The sequence below is a fragment of the Anomaloglossus baeobatrachus genome, chromosome 5, assembly GCF_048569485.1.
Source record: "Anomaloglossus baeobatrachus isolate aAnoBae1 chromosome 5, aAnoBae1.hap1, whole genome shotgun sequence".
NCBI lineage: Eukaryota > Metazoa > Chordata > Amphibia > Anura > Aromobatidae > Anomaloglossus > Anomaloglossus baeobatrachus.
This window is the reverse complement of record NC_134357.1, coordinates 426,174,967-426,193,135: the sequence shown is the minus strand read 5'-3', so window position 1 is coordinate 426,193,135 and position 18,169 is coordinate 426,174,967. Positions and strand designations below refer to the sequence as shown.

Genomic DNA, 18,169 nt, shown 5'->3' with positions numbered 1-18,169 from the left:
CGCTCTCTGTGATTGTCAGATGTAGCAAAGCTGGATGCATCATGGGACCTCTTGTAGATTACGTTAGACCTGGAGGGGTGTTTTAGGGTTTAATAAAGTGGTGAAAGAGGGGGCTTTTTTGTGTTTTATTTCAAATAAAGGATCTTTTGGGTTATTATGTTTATTTACTTTCCCTTACAGCTTACTGATGAGGGGGTGTCTCATAGACGCCTGCCATCACTAAGCTAGGACTTAGTGGCAGCTATGGGCCGCTGCTATTAACTCCTTATTACTCCTATTGCCACCGCATCAGGGCAATCGAAATGAACTGGGAAAAGTCCCAGGACTGTCGCATCTAATGGATGTGGCAATTCTGGGCGGCTGCTTGCTGAAATTTTAAGGCTTGGGGGGCTCCCAATAACGTGGGTCTCTCCAGCCTGAGAATACCAGCCCCCAGCTGTGAGACTTTATCTTGGCTAGTTATCAAAATTTGGGGGGACCGCACGTCGGTTTATATTAACTATTTATTTATTTAATTTACTGTACGATATAGACCCACCCACCGGTGTCTGTGATTGGCTGTAGTCAGACAGCTGTCACTAAGCGTGTGGGCGGGTCTGCCTGCAACCAATCACAGCCACTGGTGAGCAGGGAAGGAGTGAATATGTATGAGCCTAATGAGCGGCCGCTCTGGAAGATGAAAGAGCTGCCACGGCAGCAGTGTGACAGCCAACTGGTGATCGGTGAGTATGTAGCGCTTGCTCCTACCTCTTTGTGCCCGATTCTGGGCCCCATAGACTTTATATGGGGAGCAGTATCTGGCCAAATACCAGCCCTGGGACAAAACGCAAAAATAATTGACATGCTACAGTGGTCACCACAAAAACACAGCTAAAAAAACCTGCAATGTGTGGACAGCACAAATGAAAAGACTTTGCTGGGGAAGGAGATTCACGCAGTTTTTAGAACAAAAACGCACCCAAAAAATGCGCAAAATGCGGTAAAAAAACGCAGCGTGCGCACATAGCGAGCATCACAGCCTTGAAATAAAGTTATTTACCCACACTTATGGAAAAGTGGCAATAATTTTGTCCAGCCATTTTTGGAGTTTTGTTTGAAATTACGTCCAATTTGCTTTTTCCTATCTTTTTGTGTTGTTCCAAAACACTCAGGAAATAAATATGTGTATAACAAAACGTGTAACTGCAATCATTTTCTGGGAGAAATACTTCATACTCTGGAACAATTTCAAGGATGCCAACACTTTCGGTCATGACTGTAACACATTTAGTTCACAGCATGGTAGGTTAAGCTATGCAGTAACACGCGCATTTTCTGTATTCTGTGAAAGGACAGAAATGTTATTTTGTGGTCATGGCCGCACTTTCTACTTACTTTGGAAATGTCAGATGATCATTTATTTTCTAATCTAAAATTGCAGACAGATCTTTCTATTTTCCCTGCAGTGCTGACATTTTCTAAATATTACCAAGTATTCACAGAGAAAGGCATAAAGAACCACTGCAGAGTGTAGACTCTAACGTCTCAAACGTTTCTGACTTTGTACGAGACGGAGAAATTTAAAGAGTATATATAAAATGTTGCTTTCCTGAAATGTGAATGTGCCTAACGTCAGATGCAGGTGAGCTGAATGTCTTACTGATGTTTGCAGCTGCCTTGCTATGATAAATGGTGGCAATATATCACTAATGGACCGGATAGATTAGGAAAACGTTGGGGAAACTCCTTTGAGAGTTGTAATGTATAAAACTTACCGGAGCAATTCAAAAGTCCACTTTACTGTCACATGCATTGGGCTGCAAAAGTGGTGTGTAAGGGGTTGAAAATGGATTGATGGTCTAGATCTTCTTTCAAAGACCTGGGCATCCCCTCTAAGGCCCTCTTCACACGTCTGTGTCTCCGGTACGTGTTTGGTCCATTTCCTCACGTGCCGGAGACACGGGCACACGTAGACCCATTAAAATCAATGGGTCTGCGCACACGTGCGTGTTTTCCTATGGACTGTGTGTACAAGTGGAACATACGTGTGCCTGTAGACATGTCCGTTTTTCTCCGCCATCACGGTACACGAACCGCATGGATGTGATCCGTGTGAGACACCCTGGAGAAAACACACGAGTTGGTTAAAAAAAAAAAATTCTATACTCACCTGTCCCCAGTGCTGCTGTCTCTGCCGCTGCTGTCACTCGCTTCTGACCCCCACTCATTATGCTCATCGCATATTTACTCCACTGCGGGGGCGGAAGAAGCAGCAGGGAGTCGGCAGGACCGGAGACCGAAGATCAGCACCACGGACAGCAACGCCAGGTACAGGTGAACAGAAAGTTCCCAATCTCCGTGTATTATCACGGATAACACACGGAGACCTCATGTGCCATAAAAACGGCACACGGAGGGCAATATGCACCTTTGACACGTCCGTGAAAAACGTGCGTGATTTTCACGGACGTGTCAAGGGGGCCTAAGGCAGTTTTCTGGGCACTTAAAGGAATTACCTGGTTCATGGGAACATGAGAGCATATAGGACTGAGAGATTAGCTTGTAAGTGGTACACCCTAGCTGTCCTCTCCTACATATTACACATTGCAACATATGACATTTGGATAGGTCATCAATAAGAGATCAGTGAAGGTCCGATACACTGCACCCAAGAGACAAGCTGATATCTGCTTCTGCCGAATGTAATCAATGTTACACTGCAGCTAATTGATGATGGATACTGAAGTTTATCTCCCATTCAAGTTGCTCCCACGTATCTAATATTGATGTCATTTTTTAAGAATTAGTCATCGATATGTTAGTCTCAGATGACCCTTTTAAGACAATTGTTTACTTGGGAGTGACACTGAGCAGAGTATGTGTGTATGGCGTTAACAAAAGGCTGCAACCTGGACTTGGCCTAAGGTACTTAGGGGCTGGCTTCACGCCAGAGTTCCTTGCAGAAGTCATGTGGAGCAAGTAGTTGATTCGCTAGCTAAAATAACCCACAATTTGTAAGTGGGAGTCATGCACTCTTCATATTATAGTGTGCTGACTCAGGTGACAGAGATAAGACTGCCTCTGTGCCTGTTCCAGGCAGAAGAAGCATTGTCCACCTATATGTGGGTGAAGGTAAAAACTGCCCTGGCAAAGAGCGTCCCCCATAGTAAGTCAGCACAAAGGAAATAATCAGAGACTTGCTGTAGAGCCCGGAGAACTAGCACAACTAGTCTGTGAGAGATTGTGGTGTGATGCCAAGAGTGTGGCATGAGACTGGCGCTTGGCGAGCTTAAGGTCAAGGTGTGCCGTGATTATAGCCAAGAAGGGCAAGAGGAGCAGTTCATTCCCAGACAAGAGCAGAAGCAATCTGTACTTTTAGATTCCACGCTAAAAGTCCTGAACAATAGTGTGGCATAGAGGAGGCTGTACAAGGACTAGAGAGTGTGAATGCCAACTTCCTGTCAAAGAACTGTAAATAGTTAACGTACGGATAAAAATATGTGACTTGTCTTGAGTCTTGTCTAAAGAGGGGCGCCATGTGAGCAGGACAACCATGACTGGTGTATAGGGCCCAATGAAGAGGGGGGCCCAGGGTAATTACTTAGCTTTATTAAGACCCCGGCAGTGTCGCTTTGGTCACTACACTGGATAATTTGCATGCAAAGGGCCATCACATGCAATTTTACCACGTGATGGACGCAAGGTCAGTAGAGCAGAGCGCCGGCGCGTCATCCCACGGCCAGAGTGCAGCAGCGTGATAAGGTCATCACTCTGCGACCTCATCACACTGCAGCAGGCAAAGTGGAGGTGGCGAAGACGCGGAAGCCAGCAGGAAAAAGTAAGCTCTAAAACTGAGCTGAAGATTGCTATATATATATATATATATATATATATATATATATATATATATATATGTCGCGGGCGGAGGAGGGGACGCTGCGCTCTCCCACTGCTAGGGTCCGGCCGCGGCTGCTGCGGCTGCTGCTGCTCGGTGGTGGCTCGAGCGGTGGGCCGGATCCCGGGGACTCGAGCGGCGCTCCTCGCCCGTGAGTGAAAAGGGTGGGGATTGGATGGTGGGGATTTGGTTATTGTCCGTGATGCCACCCACGGTTGTGGTGATATTGGTGACACCACCGCTGCTCTGGACCGGGGATCCCGGTATCGATGACAGGGAGCAGCCTGGATGTTACTTCTCCCCTCCGTGGGTAGGGGGTTGGTTGTCCCGGGGCCCAGTGATGGGGTAGGGATGGATGGCAGGCGGGTTACGGGGCCTGGTGAGGTGCAGGGTCGTGGGGGCAGCGCTGTGCCACACGGCACGGTGGTACTCACTCAGTCAATGATGAGGACACAGTTCTCGGTAAAACACGGCTGGATGGACGGGTCCCACAGACGGCTGCGGTGTTGTTTCTCTCGGCAGGTTGATGGTGACTGCCTTTCCCTGCACCTATGTAGTGTAACGGTTCCAATGGGTTCCCACCGGTAACCCGCTCCCCAGCTTGGATGGGTGCTGAAGGAGCCCCTTTTGCCCGCAGGCTCTGGCCCTGGGAACTTTAGCCTTGGCGATGACTGTGTTTCCCTCTCTCGGTTGGACAGTTGCCTTCTGTCGGGACTTGGCTGCTGGGAAACCCAGGAGGTTCCCTTCACTAACGGATTTGGCAAATTCACGGCGACTCCTAGCCTTGCCGGGGTCCGTAAGTCCCTGCCGGGTGGTGCTGGCTTCTCTTTGCGTACCGGTCCGGTAGCGCCGGGCAACCGCCCGTCCACGGTCCTTACGGTTAGCTCCAATAGGCCACTCCTGCAGTCACCACCGTCTGCCAACCTTGCTGATCCGTCCGGGCCACACACCCGGACCAACTTCTGTCTGCTCCTTTACCACTTTCCTCCTTCCACTTTCACCTCCAAACTCTATCTGCCCTACTTTTCCCGCCTCCAGGACTGTGAACTCCTCGGTGGGCGGGGCCCACCCCCTGGTGTGAACATCAGCCCCTGGAGGAAGGCAACAAGGGTTTTTGTCTGACTTTGGTGTGCCTGACCGGGAGTGTGGGGTGTGTTGGTGTTGTTCTCTGTGGCCCCTGGCTTGTCCAGGGCGCCACATATATATATATATATATATATATATATATATATATACACACATATATTTCCAAAAGAGGCGGTGAGACTGTGGAAGGTTTGAGGGGTGGAGGCGTAGCTAAAGTGGAGTGTTGGCAGAGTCTCAAGGGGGGCCGAACCTTTTTACAGTATGGGCTCCTGAAATTCTTAGTGGCAGTCATGTTAAAGGGGTTTTCTGGACTTTAACCTTAATGACCTATCCTCCGGTTAGGTCATCAATGTCTCATCAGTGGAAGTGTGATACACAGCACCCTCACCGATCAGCTATTCCTGGGGTTGCCGGCAGCTGGACTTACTCAGTTACGGAGCACAATTCTGTCAACCGTATGGTGGCTACTGCTGGGTACTGCATATCCACCCCCTATTCAAAGCAACAGGGAGTGGATGTGCTGTGCTGCACATCTCTGCAACTGAGTAGCTTCAGCTGCCGGTTGGCAGGGGTACTTGGTGTCACACTCCCACTAAACATGTACTGAGGATAGACCATCAATGTTAAATTCCCGGACAACCCCTTTAAAGGCTTGCCATTCACTACCTGGCACTCCTTGTACCTAGTTAACAAGAGGATGGGGGTTAGAGGTCCTGCCATGTAGGGTTTGAGTATTAACAGATATGTGTAATCACAAACATATCGGATAGCTCTCACTTTTCCTACAACTAAACTTTCATTATTTTTTAAATTATTCTGTCCAGCATAGAACGTTCTGACATTTTGCAAATCACTTTATTAGGAGATTTTTCTTCATTCATGGGACATGGCCTCCAAGTCCCTGCTTTTTCCTATCTATTTGCCTGCCTTTTGCTACTCTAATATCCGAACGTACTCATTTGGAGTACAAATGATGGTAGTGAAAAAGTCAGTCCTTGTGTATCACTCCCCCCGGGGATAAGCTGTTGCAGGGGAATGTTCTGATGAGCACAACACTCATCATCTGCATGTCAAATGAGCGAGTTCTGAGATCCATGCAGCAAATAAGCTGGCGAAAAGCAGGGTCTTGGAAGCCACTTACATGGGATTGTGCTTAATAACTTTCATAACTTTCCATATTGGACAAAATTATAAAAAAAAAAGTATTTGTAAGTTTATATGTTAGTGCAGAGATAGAATGACATCCCAATGTCACAAGAAACATCTTTGCTCCTCACCATCATGTACACAGATTCATCAATATACAGTAATAGATCCCATCCCACCCATAACCAGGACTGTGTGGGCGCCAAAGACAAGTCACTAATCTCAGTTCTGTTCCCTAATGAAATTATCAGGACACAGATCTAAGGCTCAATACTGGGAAAAATGATTACCAAAGGAAGACACATGAAGCTAAGAATGTAGGATGTCATCTTATTGCAGGTGGCCTAGATGTAATAATTATGTAATTAGACTTCTTACAAATGAGATAAGCAATTAAGTGATGCCTTCAAGGCCCAGATGATGTGTAATTTTCCTGCAGCATCTCCACAGGGAAAATAAAGCATTGCACTACTGAGGCCTCCAAAAGTCCTCCAATTTCTTTGTCATACCTTCATAATTTAGCTAAGAGATGAAGGTCCTACCGTTGGACGCATCGCTATTGAAAAGGGTAGTGACCGTAAGTCTTCTGAATCAAACTCCCCGTTACAGGGGTTGTTTAGTTTAATAAACCAATTTTCACAAATATTAAGAAATTCTGAGTTAACAAAGGGGGGCACGGCTATTCTGGATCCTCACCTCTTGATCATGGTGTGGTGTTGTTACCAGAAGCATCTGTGATGCCCTGGACTAGTCAGGTCATCCCAGGTAGTCACACACAACACCACACCCCCTCCCGATTAGGTGACATCAGTCAAACTAAAAACCTTGTCACCACCCTCCAGGTTTGATGTCCACACCAGGGGGGCGGAGCCAGGCGGTTGGCTCCACTCACCGAGGAGTTCACAGGACTGGAGGCAGGAAAACACAGACACAAGTTCAAGTTGACAGTGCAGAGTAGTTTTGACAGTGAAGGAGAGAGGTTGAGTTCAAGGGCAGTCCTGTGCCCAGGCCTGCCAACAGACTACTCCGGTGGCTGGGTCGGAGCCCAGTCACCATTGGCAAGGAGGAAGACGGTGGTGGCCGCCTGCAGGAGCTGGGATTACAGCTGGTGGAACCGTAGGGACCGGGGTCGGGCGGTAGCCCGCCGGTACCGAACCGGGGAACCGATTGGAAACCGGAGCACCAGGAGGGGTACTCAGACCCAGACAAAGCCCTGAACCGACAGGTTAAATCAACTGATTGCGGACTGGACTTAAGGACCTATCCCACACAAGTCCCGTTAGAAGACAACAGCCCAACCATACAGGGTAAAGACACCGCCAAGGCATAGAGACCCAAGGGGCCAGCGTCTGTTGGCAAACGGGCTCCTACGGCATATACAAGTTGGGGAGCGGACTACCGGTGTCTAGGCATAAGAGTCAAAAATTTACACACAGAGGTGCAGGAGAAAGGCGAAAACCACCAACCTATTCTGGGAGAAGCTGCAGCCGGCTGTGGGCCCCGTTCATCACTCCATTTGGTTTACCAGAGACTTCAGTGTATTGTGTCAGAGTGAGTACAACAGTGCCATTAGGCACCGCACCACGCCGCACCGCAACAATTCACCCTGCACCCCGGCTCTCCCAACCGGGCCCCGGGACTAACGGAGGGGTCAACACCTAGCTGCACCATTACACCGCTCCCGGGAGCCCACATACCTTCACCGCAGCGGTGGGGTCTACAATCACCACAACCCATGGGTGGCGTCACGAACTTACAATCCAAACCAAACAACCGCGGCCCCAACCGTGGAACTCCTCACCCAAGTACCCGCGTGTAGCGCCAACTCCCTTGCAGAGCGACGTGTCCCCGGGTCCGTGAGAGGCTCGAGCCACCACCCGCAGTACGAGCATGGATCCGAGCGGCTCGGCGGTCGCAGCCAAGCCCGCAGCGCGGTACACATCCTTCCCTGCAGGATCTATCCTCTTATGTATTAGACAGAAAACCCATTGGTGGTAAAGAGAGCTTACTTTGATAACATGGAAAATTTGCATCTTTATTTATGGGGGGCATAATGTTAAAAAGGAAGAGCAAAAAAAAGAAACTGTTCCAGAATTGGTGAAGGAGGTATGCAGTTTACAGGGAACCTTACCCCAGTTTTTGGGTTATAATCCATGCCCATCACCTTTAAGATAATTTGAATGGGGTTCCTTCAACTCCTTTATATCCTTATAGGTGAGCCTACATACCACTAAAATAGTGTTTTATACATGTCATGTGCTGGATGTAAATGGTATGGTCCAGTCGAATGGGCGAATTCAGATTATGATCAGTGCTGCCCCGCTTCATTCAAAAGCTGCTTCTTCTAGCTGAATGGAAGTGGATGGCTTCTCTACATCAACTCCGGGTTGCTGAAAGTCTCGCACCTGCTCGGTAGAATCAGAGACAAGCAGGCGTACATCACTGGCGACGTACAAGTGAAGCCGGCGCCTGCAAACGTGTGAGACTTCCTGCTCCGAAGTCATGTAATAATGTAATTCCATCTACATAGAAGGGATCATTGTGGCGCTAATCGAAATCTGCATTCGCTCATCGGACTGGACCACACAATAAACAGGGAGTACAAGATATGTATAAAACACTTTTTCAAAGTTATGGAGGGGCACCTGTGAGAATATAAGGAGGATGTAGGAACCCCATTCACATGATCTCCACATTGAAGGGCATGGTTTATAACCCCAAAAAACTGACGGGTCCCTTTAAAGGGAACCTATCAGGTCCTGTATGCATCCAGAACTGCAAGCAGTTGGGTGTAATACCTGCCTAACTGCCTCAGCCTATAGTAGCATAGAAAAAGGGATCTTTAGAAAAAAGTATTTCTAAAGATCCTTTATGATATGCTAATGACTGAGGCCAGGGACTAGTTGCAAGGGCATTAGTTCCCTTGGATAGTTGGCCTCCTTAGCATGTAAGCATGCCAGGCATCAGAGGCGTAGTCACTCTCACCTCTCTGCTGCCACCTCGCGCAATGCTGCATTTCGGCTCAGTGCGCATGATCAAAAGTCTCGAAGCTGCACATTCATTAGCATGTTAGCATGCCCACAGTGGCGTGCTAACATGCAAAGGGGGCCGACTAGCCAAGGGAACCAACACCCTTGGGACTAGTCCCTGGCCTCATAAACATTTCATAAAGGATCTTTAGAAATACTTTTTTTAAAAGATCTCTTTATCTATGCTAGATACAGGGACGGCAGGGATTAGACATATACACCCAGCACTGCTCGTGGTTCTCGGTGCATATTAGACCTAACAGGTTCTCTTTAATTAAAAAAACAGTGACATGTATTTCATAATGCATCTTTTAGTATTTTCTTTTAACTAAAGCCCACCATACACAAAAGATGTCGGTAGGCCGAACAATGATATGGCTATCTCTCCCTGCTCTATGAGAGCGCTGCTGCCTAACTCGCGGTGGTTTATCTAACAGAGAAGAAATGGCAGTCCGAAATAGCGAGGCCCCTATATACATTACACTGTCAGCCGATATCAGCAGCTTCAGACAACGTTAGTCTAACATTTCTGGGGGTCTTAAAGTGAACCTGTCACCACTTTTTTGGTGTATAAGCTGCGGCTTCCACCACCGGGCTCTTATATACTGCATTGTAACATGCAGTATATAAGAGCCCAGGCCGTTGTGACAATATAAAAAACACTTTATAATACTTACCTAATGGTCGCTCTGCAATGGATGAGGGGCTAATGGTCGTCTCCGTTGTCTGGTGACGGAGCTGCCTCTGTCGGCCGTCTTTGTTCTCCTTCTTTTCTAGCCGCACAGGACCGGCGAGTGTGTATGACGTAGTCGCGTCATGCACACAGGCTTCAGAAAAAAGCCAAAGATGGCCGAAAGGGGAGATGCCCGCACCGGACAATGGAGACGCCCATTAGGCCCTCAACCACCGCAGAGCGACCGTTAGGTAAGTATTATAAAGTGTTCTTTTATGTTGTCACAGCGGCCTAGGCTCTTATATACAGCATGTTAGAATGCTGTATATAAGAGCCCGGTGGTGGTGGCCGCAGCTTATAGCCAAAAAAAGTGGTGACAGGTTCCCTTTAAGCTCCTCCTTGGCTCTTCTTTGTACTTTTTCTAACTCCGGGGTATCTTTCCTCTGAAATGTTGCCCAGAACTGATCTGCATCTTCCAGATGAGGTCCCATTGATGCTTATTTATGTTATGTCACATACAATTGGGGAAACCTCTTCGGCCTGGCGTGTCATATACTAATTGGAGTGAGCCGGAGTACTAGGAGTCAAATCTATGGAGAGGAGCTTGCCTCTTAAAACTGGTACAGCTTTGAGCAACATTGTTGCCAGAAATTAGGCTGTCAGTCTGCAGGAGGCCCAGCCTCCTCCGAACCAGCCATGATCATGGTTCTCACCACTACAGGAGGTGTAAAAAGTTACAAACTTTAATGCTAATTTGCTTATATTTTTGAACTTTCTACACTTTAAAAACCAAGTAAATTAACAAATAATTACTAATATCCTCCTTGTGTCTTTAAAAAAACATTGTTTGCTTACATATGCACTGATGCTTTTGGTAGGCTTTTCCTTTAAAAGAAACCTACGCTACAAAAATATTAAATGAGGATGGTATTATCTATGGTGGCTGTACACAAAGAGACATCCAAGAAAAAGCCTCTAATGTGACGACTTCGGCACCATATCAAACAAGTCATGCGTCTGGCAGCCTGCCTGGAAAAAAAACCTTTGCTTAATTTCTCTGGCGCTCACTGATAGTAGTAATATGCTCACGTTATCCCCAGTAAACACTTGCATGTTCCTCAATGTTGTCCCTCTAAAGAGCCACAACGCCGAAAACGTCAGCTGCTGATATAAAGGAGCTATAGCGAGCAGGCTGCGGACACTGATATTCTTCAATGGACTGTGGGTATTACATTGTACAGCACAGCATGAGAGATACAACTGAGATAACGGTGCCACCCATCGTACCTACAATGTAGAGCCACCCACAGTACCTACATAATGGTACCACCCAAAGTACCTAAATAATGGTGCCACCCACATTACCTATATAATGGTGTCACCCACAGTATCTACATAATGATACCACCAACAGTAGCTCTATAATAGTGCTGCCCACAGTACCTACATAATGGTGTCACCCACAGTATCTACATAATAATACCACCCACAGTAGCTCCATAATAGTGCCACCCACAGTACCTATATAATGGTGCTACCCACAGTACCTATATAATGGTGCCACCCACAGTACCTACATAATAGTGCCACCTACAGTATTTACATAGAGATGTCAAGTTCAGTACCTCCATCATGGAAACATCCAAAGCACAACCCAAATGATGCCACCCAAAGTATCTCCATAAGGATGTCATACATAATACCTACATCATGAAGCCACTAACAGCATTACCATATTGATGCTATCCACAGTATCTTCGTAGAGATGCCACCCTCAGTAACTCAATAAGGGTGTCATTCACAGTGTCTTCAACAGCTTTGTTACCCCTTCATAAAGGTGCAATACGTTATACCGCTATAACGATGATGCCCATAGTACTTTCATTATTGTGCCACCATTAGAGTCAGCCACAGCACAGCCATAATGCAATGCCAACCACAGTACCCTCATAAGGGCACTACCCATAGTAAGTCCATATTGGTATCACCTAAAGAAGCTTCCAAATGATGCCACCTCCAATACTTCCAAACGGGCACTATTAACAATACCTTAATAATAGTGTCAACAGTGTTTCTTACGAGGCTCACTCTAAAGATACTAGACATAGGACCCTAATAATATTGACAGACACAATACTTTCATATGAGCTAACCACAAAGCCCCAATAATAAAAGCAACTATAGAAATATCGTACTAGCTTCTTTTGAGACTACTCCAATACTCAGCTGCAATGGGCAGTTGTATAGATTTTTGACCACCTGATAACATGGCAAGTCCAAGGGAGATAAAGAAATCTGCCAAGTGTGAGCTGACTCTTAGGGGTACTTTGCACACTACGACATCGCAAGCCGATGCTTGCGATGCCGAGCGCGATAGTCCCCGTCGCAGCAGCGATATCTAGTGATAGCTGCCATAGCGAACATTATCGCTATGGCAGCTTCACATGCAGTTACCTGCCCTGCGACGTCGCTCTGGCCAGTGACCCGCCTCCTTCCTAAGGGGGCGGGTCGTGCGGCATCACAGTGACGTCACATGGGAGGCGGGCAATAGAAGCGGAGGGGCGGAGATGAGTGGGACGTAAACATCCCGCCTACCTCCGTCCTTCTGCATAGCCGGCGTGAGCCGCGGTGACGCAGATAAGGAGATGTTCCTCGCTCCTGCGGCTTCACACACAGCGATGTGTGCTGCCGCAGGAACGAGGAACAACATCATACCTGTCGCTGCAGCGAAATTATGAAAATGTCGGACACTACACCGATGATACAATTACGACGCTTTTGTGCTCGTTAATCGTATCAAAAAGGATTTACACACTACGATATCGACAGTGAGGCCGGATGTGCGTCACTTTCGATTTGACCCCACGGACATCGCACCTGCGATGTCGTAGTGTGCAAAGTACCCCTTACGCTGTCCATAGGAGGGGAACACGGTTGTGTAATCCAGCAGTCGGCACAACTATTAGGACACTCCACTTATAAATTAAAAAGTCTAGTTAGGGTTGTGTGGCATATTGAATGGGGACCACCATCGCTCAGTGGCTCTGAACTAGTCAGAATTTCTCGCTGGACTTTGATTCGCCGTAGGAGTGACATCTCTTTATATTGAAGACCATTTCTATGAGAAGATGTGACTTTTGTTTTGACACACAGTTTACACATATTAGAACGCTGGGGAATGAGATTGTTCCTGTTGATTAATTTAGACCAATTACAGCATCAGATCATTGCTTGTATTAAATACAGCTGCTAACAGGAATGTAGTGTTAACCCCTAAAATCTTCATTAGACCATACACTCAGCAATATATGAGATAAGAATCCAAATCACCATTCACATCAATGTCTACACCTATACTCATAAGTACAGTGGTTTCGTGGCAGTCTGTGGGGATAGTGATACAGATGGGGATTTCTGTTAGATGGGTCGGTGATATGGCAGCCAAACTTAGGAACTGATGTCCTCACAGTATGGTGAATGTGCATAAACATAGATTTAGAAAGGATAGTTTTGCATTTAAACTCTTGAGCTTCCCTACTTGTGCAAAATGACAAACTTGGCTATGATTAGTCTGCTATCCCTGCATTTCCTACATATTTGTACCTAACTTACAAGTAGATCCCTTTTTAGGATCACTTCTAAGTAGAAAATGGCTACCAAGAGTGTCTTTTGCTCTGCAAGACTTGGTACGTCCATGCATTGCCTGGACAGTCCATAAATGTCTATGGATGGACGCTGCATAATGCTTCATTTTCCATTGTGTGGACTTTACTTCAGTTCTAGCCTTAATTCTTGAGGGTACTTTATTTTTAGAGAAACTCATAACAAAAGAGACTCCCAGAGCAGATCTCCTATTTGATGCTACACGTATACTCTACTCTTGTATAGTAGTCACATTATTACTATATAGTATCTAAATACTATATATATATATATATACTTATTTATTTATTTAGTCATGGAGACTGTGAGTAGATAAGAGTATAATCCTTTGATTACCGATGTAATTTACCGTATTTATAATAATCTGTGCTGAGCCTAGATGCAAGAGTTGTACAAGCGAAGTGGGCATAACAAAAAGTGGAACAGGTGGCAACGACTAAAAGAGGCCATTAGTATTCCATGTAAGTCCGTCTGTAAGTCATAGGAACAAAAGCAAAGGTAAAATCCAATGCTCTCCAATGTCATCATTTGGGGACGCAGTAGGCTGGTGAAGTCAATCTGTTCTGCAGCCCCAGATTTGTCATTTTTGTATGAAGACCATAAATCAAGGCTTCATTATGCTATTGTCCTACCAAAGTCACAACAACTAGAAGGTCATTTAGATAACTGTCAGCTAATGGAGTAGAGATTACGAGAGCTGTCAACCAAATTAGGGATGATTAAAGGATATAGCTGTCAGTCAAATCAGTGATGGTTGGGGGGAGAGCTAGCAGCTGGAGTATAGATCAGAGATATAGCTGTGGAATGAACAAGTGGAGGACAGAAGAAATAGCTGTTCCACAAATGAGGGGAAAATGGAAGGAGACAGCTCTTGAACAAATTGGTGGATGTCAAGGGAGATAGCTTTCAGCCCAATCAATGGAGATCAGGGGAGAATGATGTCAACTCAACCAGTGGTGGTCTGGAGAGACAGATGTTGACCAAATAAGTGAATGCTGGGGGATATAGTTTTTATATTAATAAGTGAAGCTTGGGTAAGATAACTGGTGGATAAAAAGTGGATGGTCAGGGATTGAAGAAGTGGAGGTCAGGGGAAATAGCTATAAACTCTACAAACAGAGGTCGAGGGAGACAGCTATTGGCCAAATGAGTGGATGTTAGGAAAGATATCTATGAGTGAAGGTCGACTCAACAAGTGGAGATCTGATTAGATAGTTGTTAAATTAGGGTACCGTCACACTTTAGAGACGCAGCAGCGATCCCACCAGCGATCTGACCTGGTCAGGATCGCTGCTGCATCGCTACATGGTCGCTGGTGAGCTGTCAAACAGGCAGATCTCACCAGCGACCAGTGACCAGCCCCCAGCCAGCAGTGACGTGCAATCGATGCTGCACTTGCACGGAGCCGGCGTCTGGAAGCTGCGGACACTGGTATCTAAGGTAAACATCGGGTATGGTTACCCGATGTTTACCATAGTTACCAGCGCACACCGCTTAGCTTAGCGTGTGCAGGGAGCAGGAGCCGGCACTGGCAGCGTGAGAGCTGCGGAGGCTGGTAACGAAGGTAAATATCGGGTAACCACCTTAGTTACCCGATGTTTACCTTGGTTACAGCTTACCGCAGCTGCCAGATGCCGGCTCCTGCTCTCTGCTTGCTTCATTTCGTCGCTCTCTCGCTGTCACACACAGCGATCTGTGTGTCACAGCGGGAGAGCAACAATAAAAAAAACGAACCAGCACTGTGTGTAACGAGCAGTGATCTCACAGCAGGGGCCAGATCGCTGCTCAGTGTCACACACAGCGAGATCGCTAATGAGGTCACAAAAACCGTGACTCAGCAGCGATCTCAGTAGCGATTTCGCTGTGTGTGAAGTACCCCTAAGTGAGTAGCTGTATCCTCACCCATCTCCTGACTCGTGGGGAGGGTCTTCTCTCCTCCATCAGTATGTACCTTGTATTGTTCATGAGTATTGTACTTGTTTTGATCATGTATACCCCTGTTCACATGTAAAGCGCCATGGAATAAAAGGCACCATAATAATACTTATAATACCTTTCAGCCCAATGATTGTAGGTCAGGGAAGATAGTTGTCAACTCAGCAAGTTGAGCTAGCATGGATGATTTAAGCCAGTATATAAAGTGTTCAGAATAACTTTCTAAATCCTTCTATAATATATATATAAACCACCACAGCCTTTAAAAACATATAGTTACCACATTATCTCTGTAGGAAACTCCCACACATATACTAGTGTAGACATCAGGTGCACAGTCCTCCTAAATTAGTGCCAGTCAGAAATTTTGCGGACCAAAACTAAACCCAGTATGTCAGCTATAAACAGGTTTTCCAACCTAATAAGTGTGATGACCACTTTGACGCTGGAACCTACATCTATTCTAGGACTCAACTCATGGTATGACAGAGATCTTGAAGTTTCCAAAGACTCTTACGCATTTCACATCTGTCACTGGCTCATCAGAAAGATGAGAAGTAGACGAACCAACAAATTAAGTGTTTTCTCCCTCAAAGACCACCATTGGAGAGCACTTGGGATGTTGGTTTGTCTACTTCTCATCTCTCTGATGAGCCTGTGGCAGGGGTGAAACGCGTTGGGAACTTTGTATTTAAATAGGGGTAAGTTGCAGCTTTGCTACAGTATCACCCGTTATTAGGGTGCGGAACTGGCTTATATTTGATATAGTGGGATTTGTTTTGGTCCAGGAATTTGCTGACTGGCACTAATTGAGGAAGACAAGGCACCTGATGGCTACATTGGAATACGTGAGGAGTAATGTGGTAGCTATATGTGTATTGATGTATGTTCATATTGATGGCTCTCGTGGTTTATATTCATTATGTCGGTATTTAATAGATTATTCTAAGCACTTGATATACTTGTTTGTGTTACTTTAAAGGAAGAAATAAAATATGGATGTTTTTTAACTTTCGAACTTATGTCTCCATGTGATTATATGAAATTGCTGATGGTCACACTAATGACCGTCTAATTATCTCCCTCGATAATCCAATCACTTCATCCTCTTGAAGATTTTTCCACTCCTTTAAGTATCAAGACGCATTTGATTTTAAAAGCAGAAACAATTTATTTTTGTCATTATCATATGAAGCCGTGTTGGGTGCAGGATCTCCTCTAGCAGATGTTGCCTCCTGTTGAATATAGATGGTTGTGACTGTGGCATAATATGTAATCAGTCCTTCAGGCTTGGATTTGATTACATTTGTTTGTACGGTTTTTATTATTATTATTGTGGAAGAGCACATGTATATTCTGCATTATGGATGATACTGCTGCGTGGGACACACGTAAGGCCATACCTCTCTGACAGAGCGTGTGATTGGATGGGGGATGGCACACATGGATGTTATTAGGAAATGCCTGGATCAATTGCAGAAATGGCAAAATATACTGTAATTGGATGTCCAGAATTTCTCCCAGTACTAAAGGTGGATACCATCTTCCCTGGTCTACACCCTCTGAACCCAGGTTGCCTTCTAGTCTTCCCTTCTAGTGGCTTTTTATCAGTGGAGCAGAATTCAGTCTCACTCTGGAGGTTATCTTCAACCCCCACATTTTAAAACTTGAGGCTACTTCTTCCTTTAATGGAGTTTTCCCATGAACTAAGCTAATTTTAATCTATAGATCCTGGAATAATTATAAGTTCTACAATTGGATGTATTTTAAAAAAATGTTCCTGTACTGAGATAATCTTATATATGTGTCTCTGCTGTTTACTGTGTAATGACTGTGTCTGACCGTACACGAACATGGTCTGATCATACCACATCTCCTGGGCAGGGGAGAACGCAAAAGAGAGTATACAGACATTACAATATGGGATTGGAAATAATTCTTTCTTTGTGGTAAAACCATTTTTTAAAATCAGGCAGAGAAATGTTTTACCTCACAAAAAGAATCAGCTATGATCCCATGCTGTGCTATCTGTATATTCTCTTTTGCTCCCTCACAAGCCCAGAAGATGTGGTATGATCATAACATGTCCCTGTACGTTCAGATACGGTCATTACACAGTACATAGTACAATTTTATAATTGTGCCCCTTCTATGTACAGTCATTATAGCATGGGATCACAGTTAATTCGTTTTGTGAGGTAAAACATTTCTCTGCCTGTTTTTAAAAAATGTTTCTGTGCAGAGAAATGTTTTACCTCACAAAAAGAATCAGCTGTGATCCCATGCTGTAACGTCTGTATACTCTTTTTTTTTTTCCTCCCCAGCCCAGGAGATGTGGTATGATCAGACCATGTAAAACACTATCCTCTCTGGATAGATAGAAATCATTGATTTACACAAAAAACCCTAATTGTGTATTTGGGAGTCTTTTATAAATTGAACAATACAATGTCCTTCCAGTATCGACTCTGATAGCAATTTTAGAAAACATGCACATAAAAGATGGGTTAGGAAATGAGCACGTAATAAATAAAATATTACTCACTTGCTTTCGGGAACTGACTGTATTTTTGTTTCCTTTGCATGAAAGCTTAATGGAATTGTAGGGTTTCCCGTGGTGTTTGGAGCTCACTCTGCTCAAGTCCTGAGGGTTAGAAGGCAATGGGTTCATAAACAAGATCCGGGCTATCAAGCCATACAGGACCGTTGCCAGGACCAGTGGTATCACATAGAAAATGGTGAAGTCCAAAAAGTAAATGGGAG

General features: G+C 45.5%; 1 protein-coding gene across 1 annotated transcript in view; it reads right to left on the bottom strand.

The window, feature by feature from the left end:
* The window catches only part of LOC142311702 (thyrotropin-releasing hormone receptor-like), a 185,533-nt gene that overhangs the window by 165,895 nt on the left and 1,469 nt on the right, over window positions 1-18,169 (bottom strand). Inside the window, exon 2 of the mRNA XM_075350344.1 lies at window positions 17,952-18,169. This exon is cut by the window's right edge and continues 673 nt beyond it. Within this exon, the coding sequence (XP_075206459.1) occupies window positions 17,952-18,169 (218 nt within the window). The remainder of the gene's footprint in view (window positions 1-17,951) is intronic.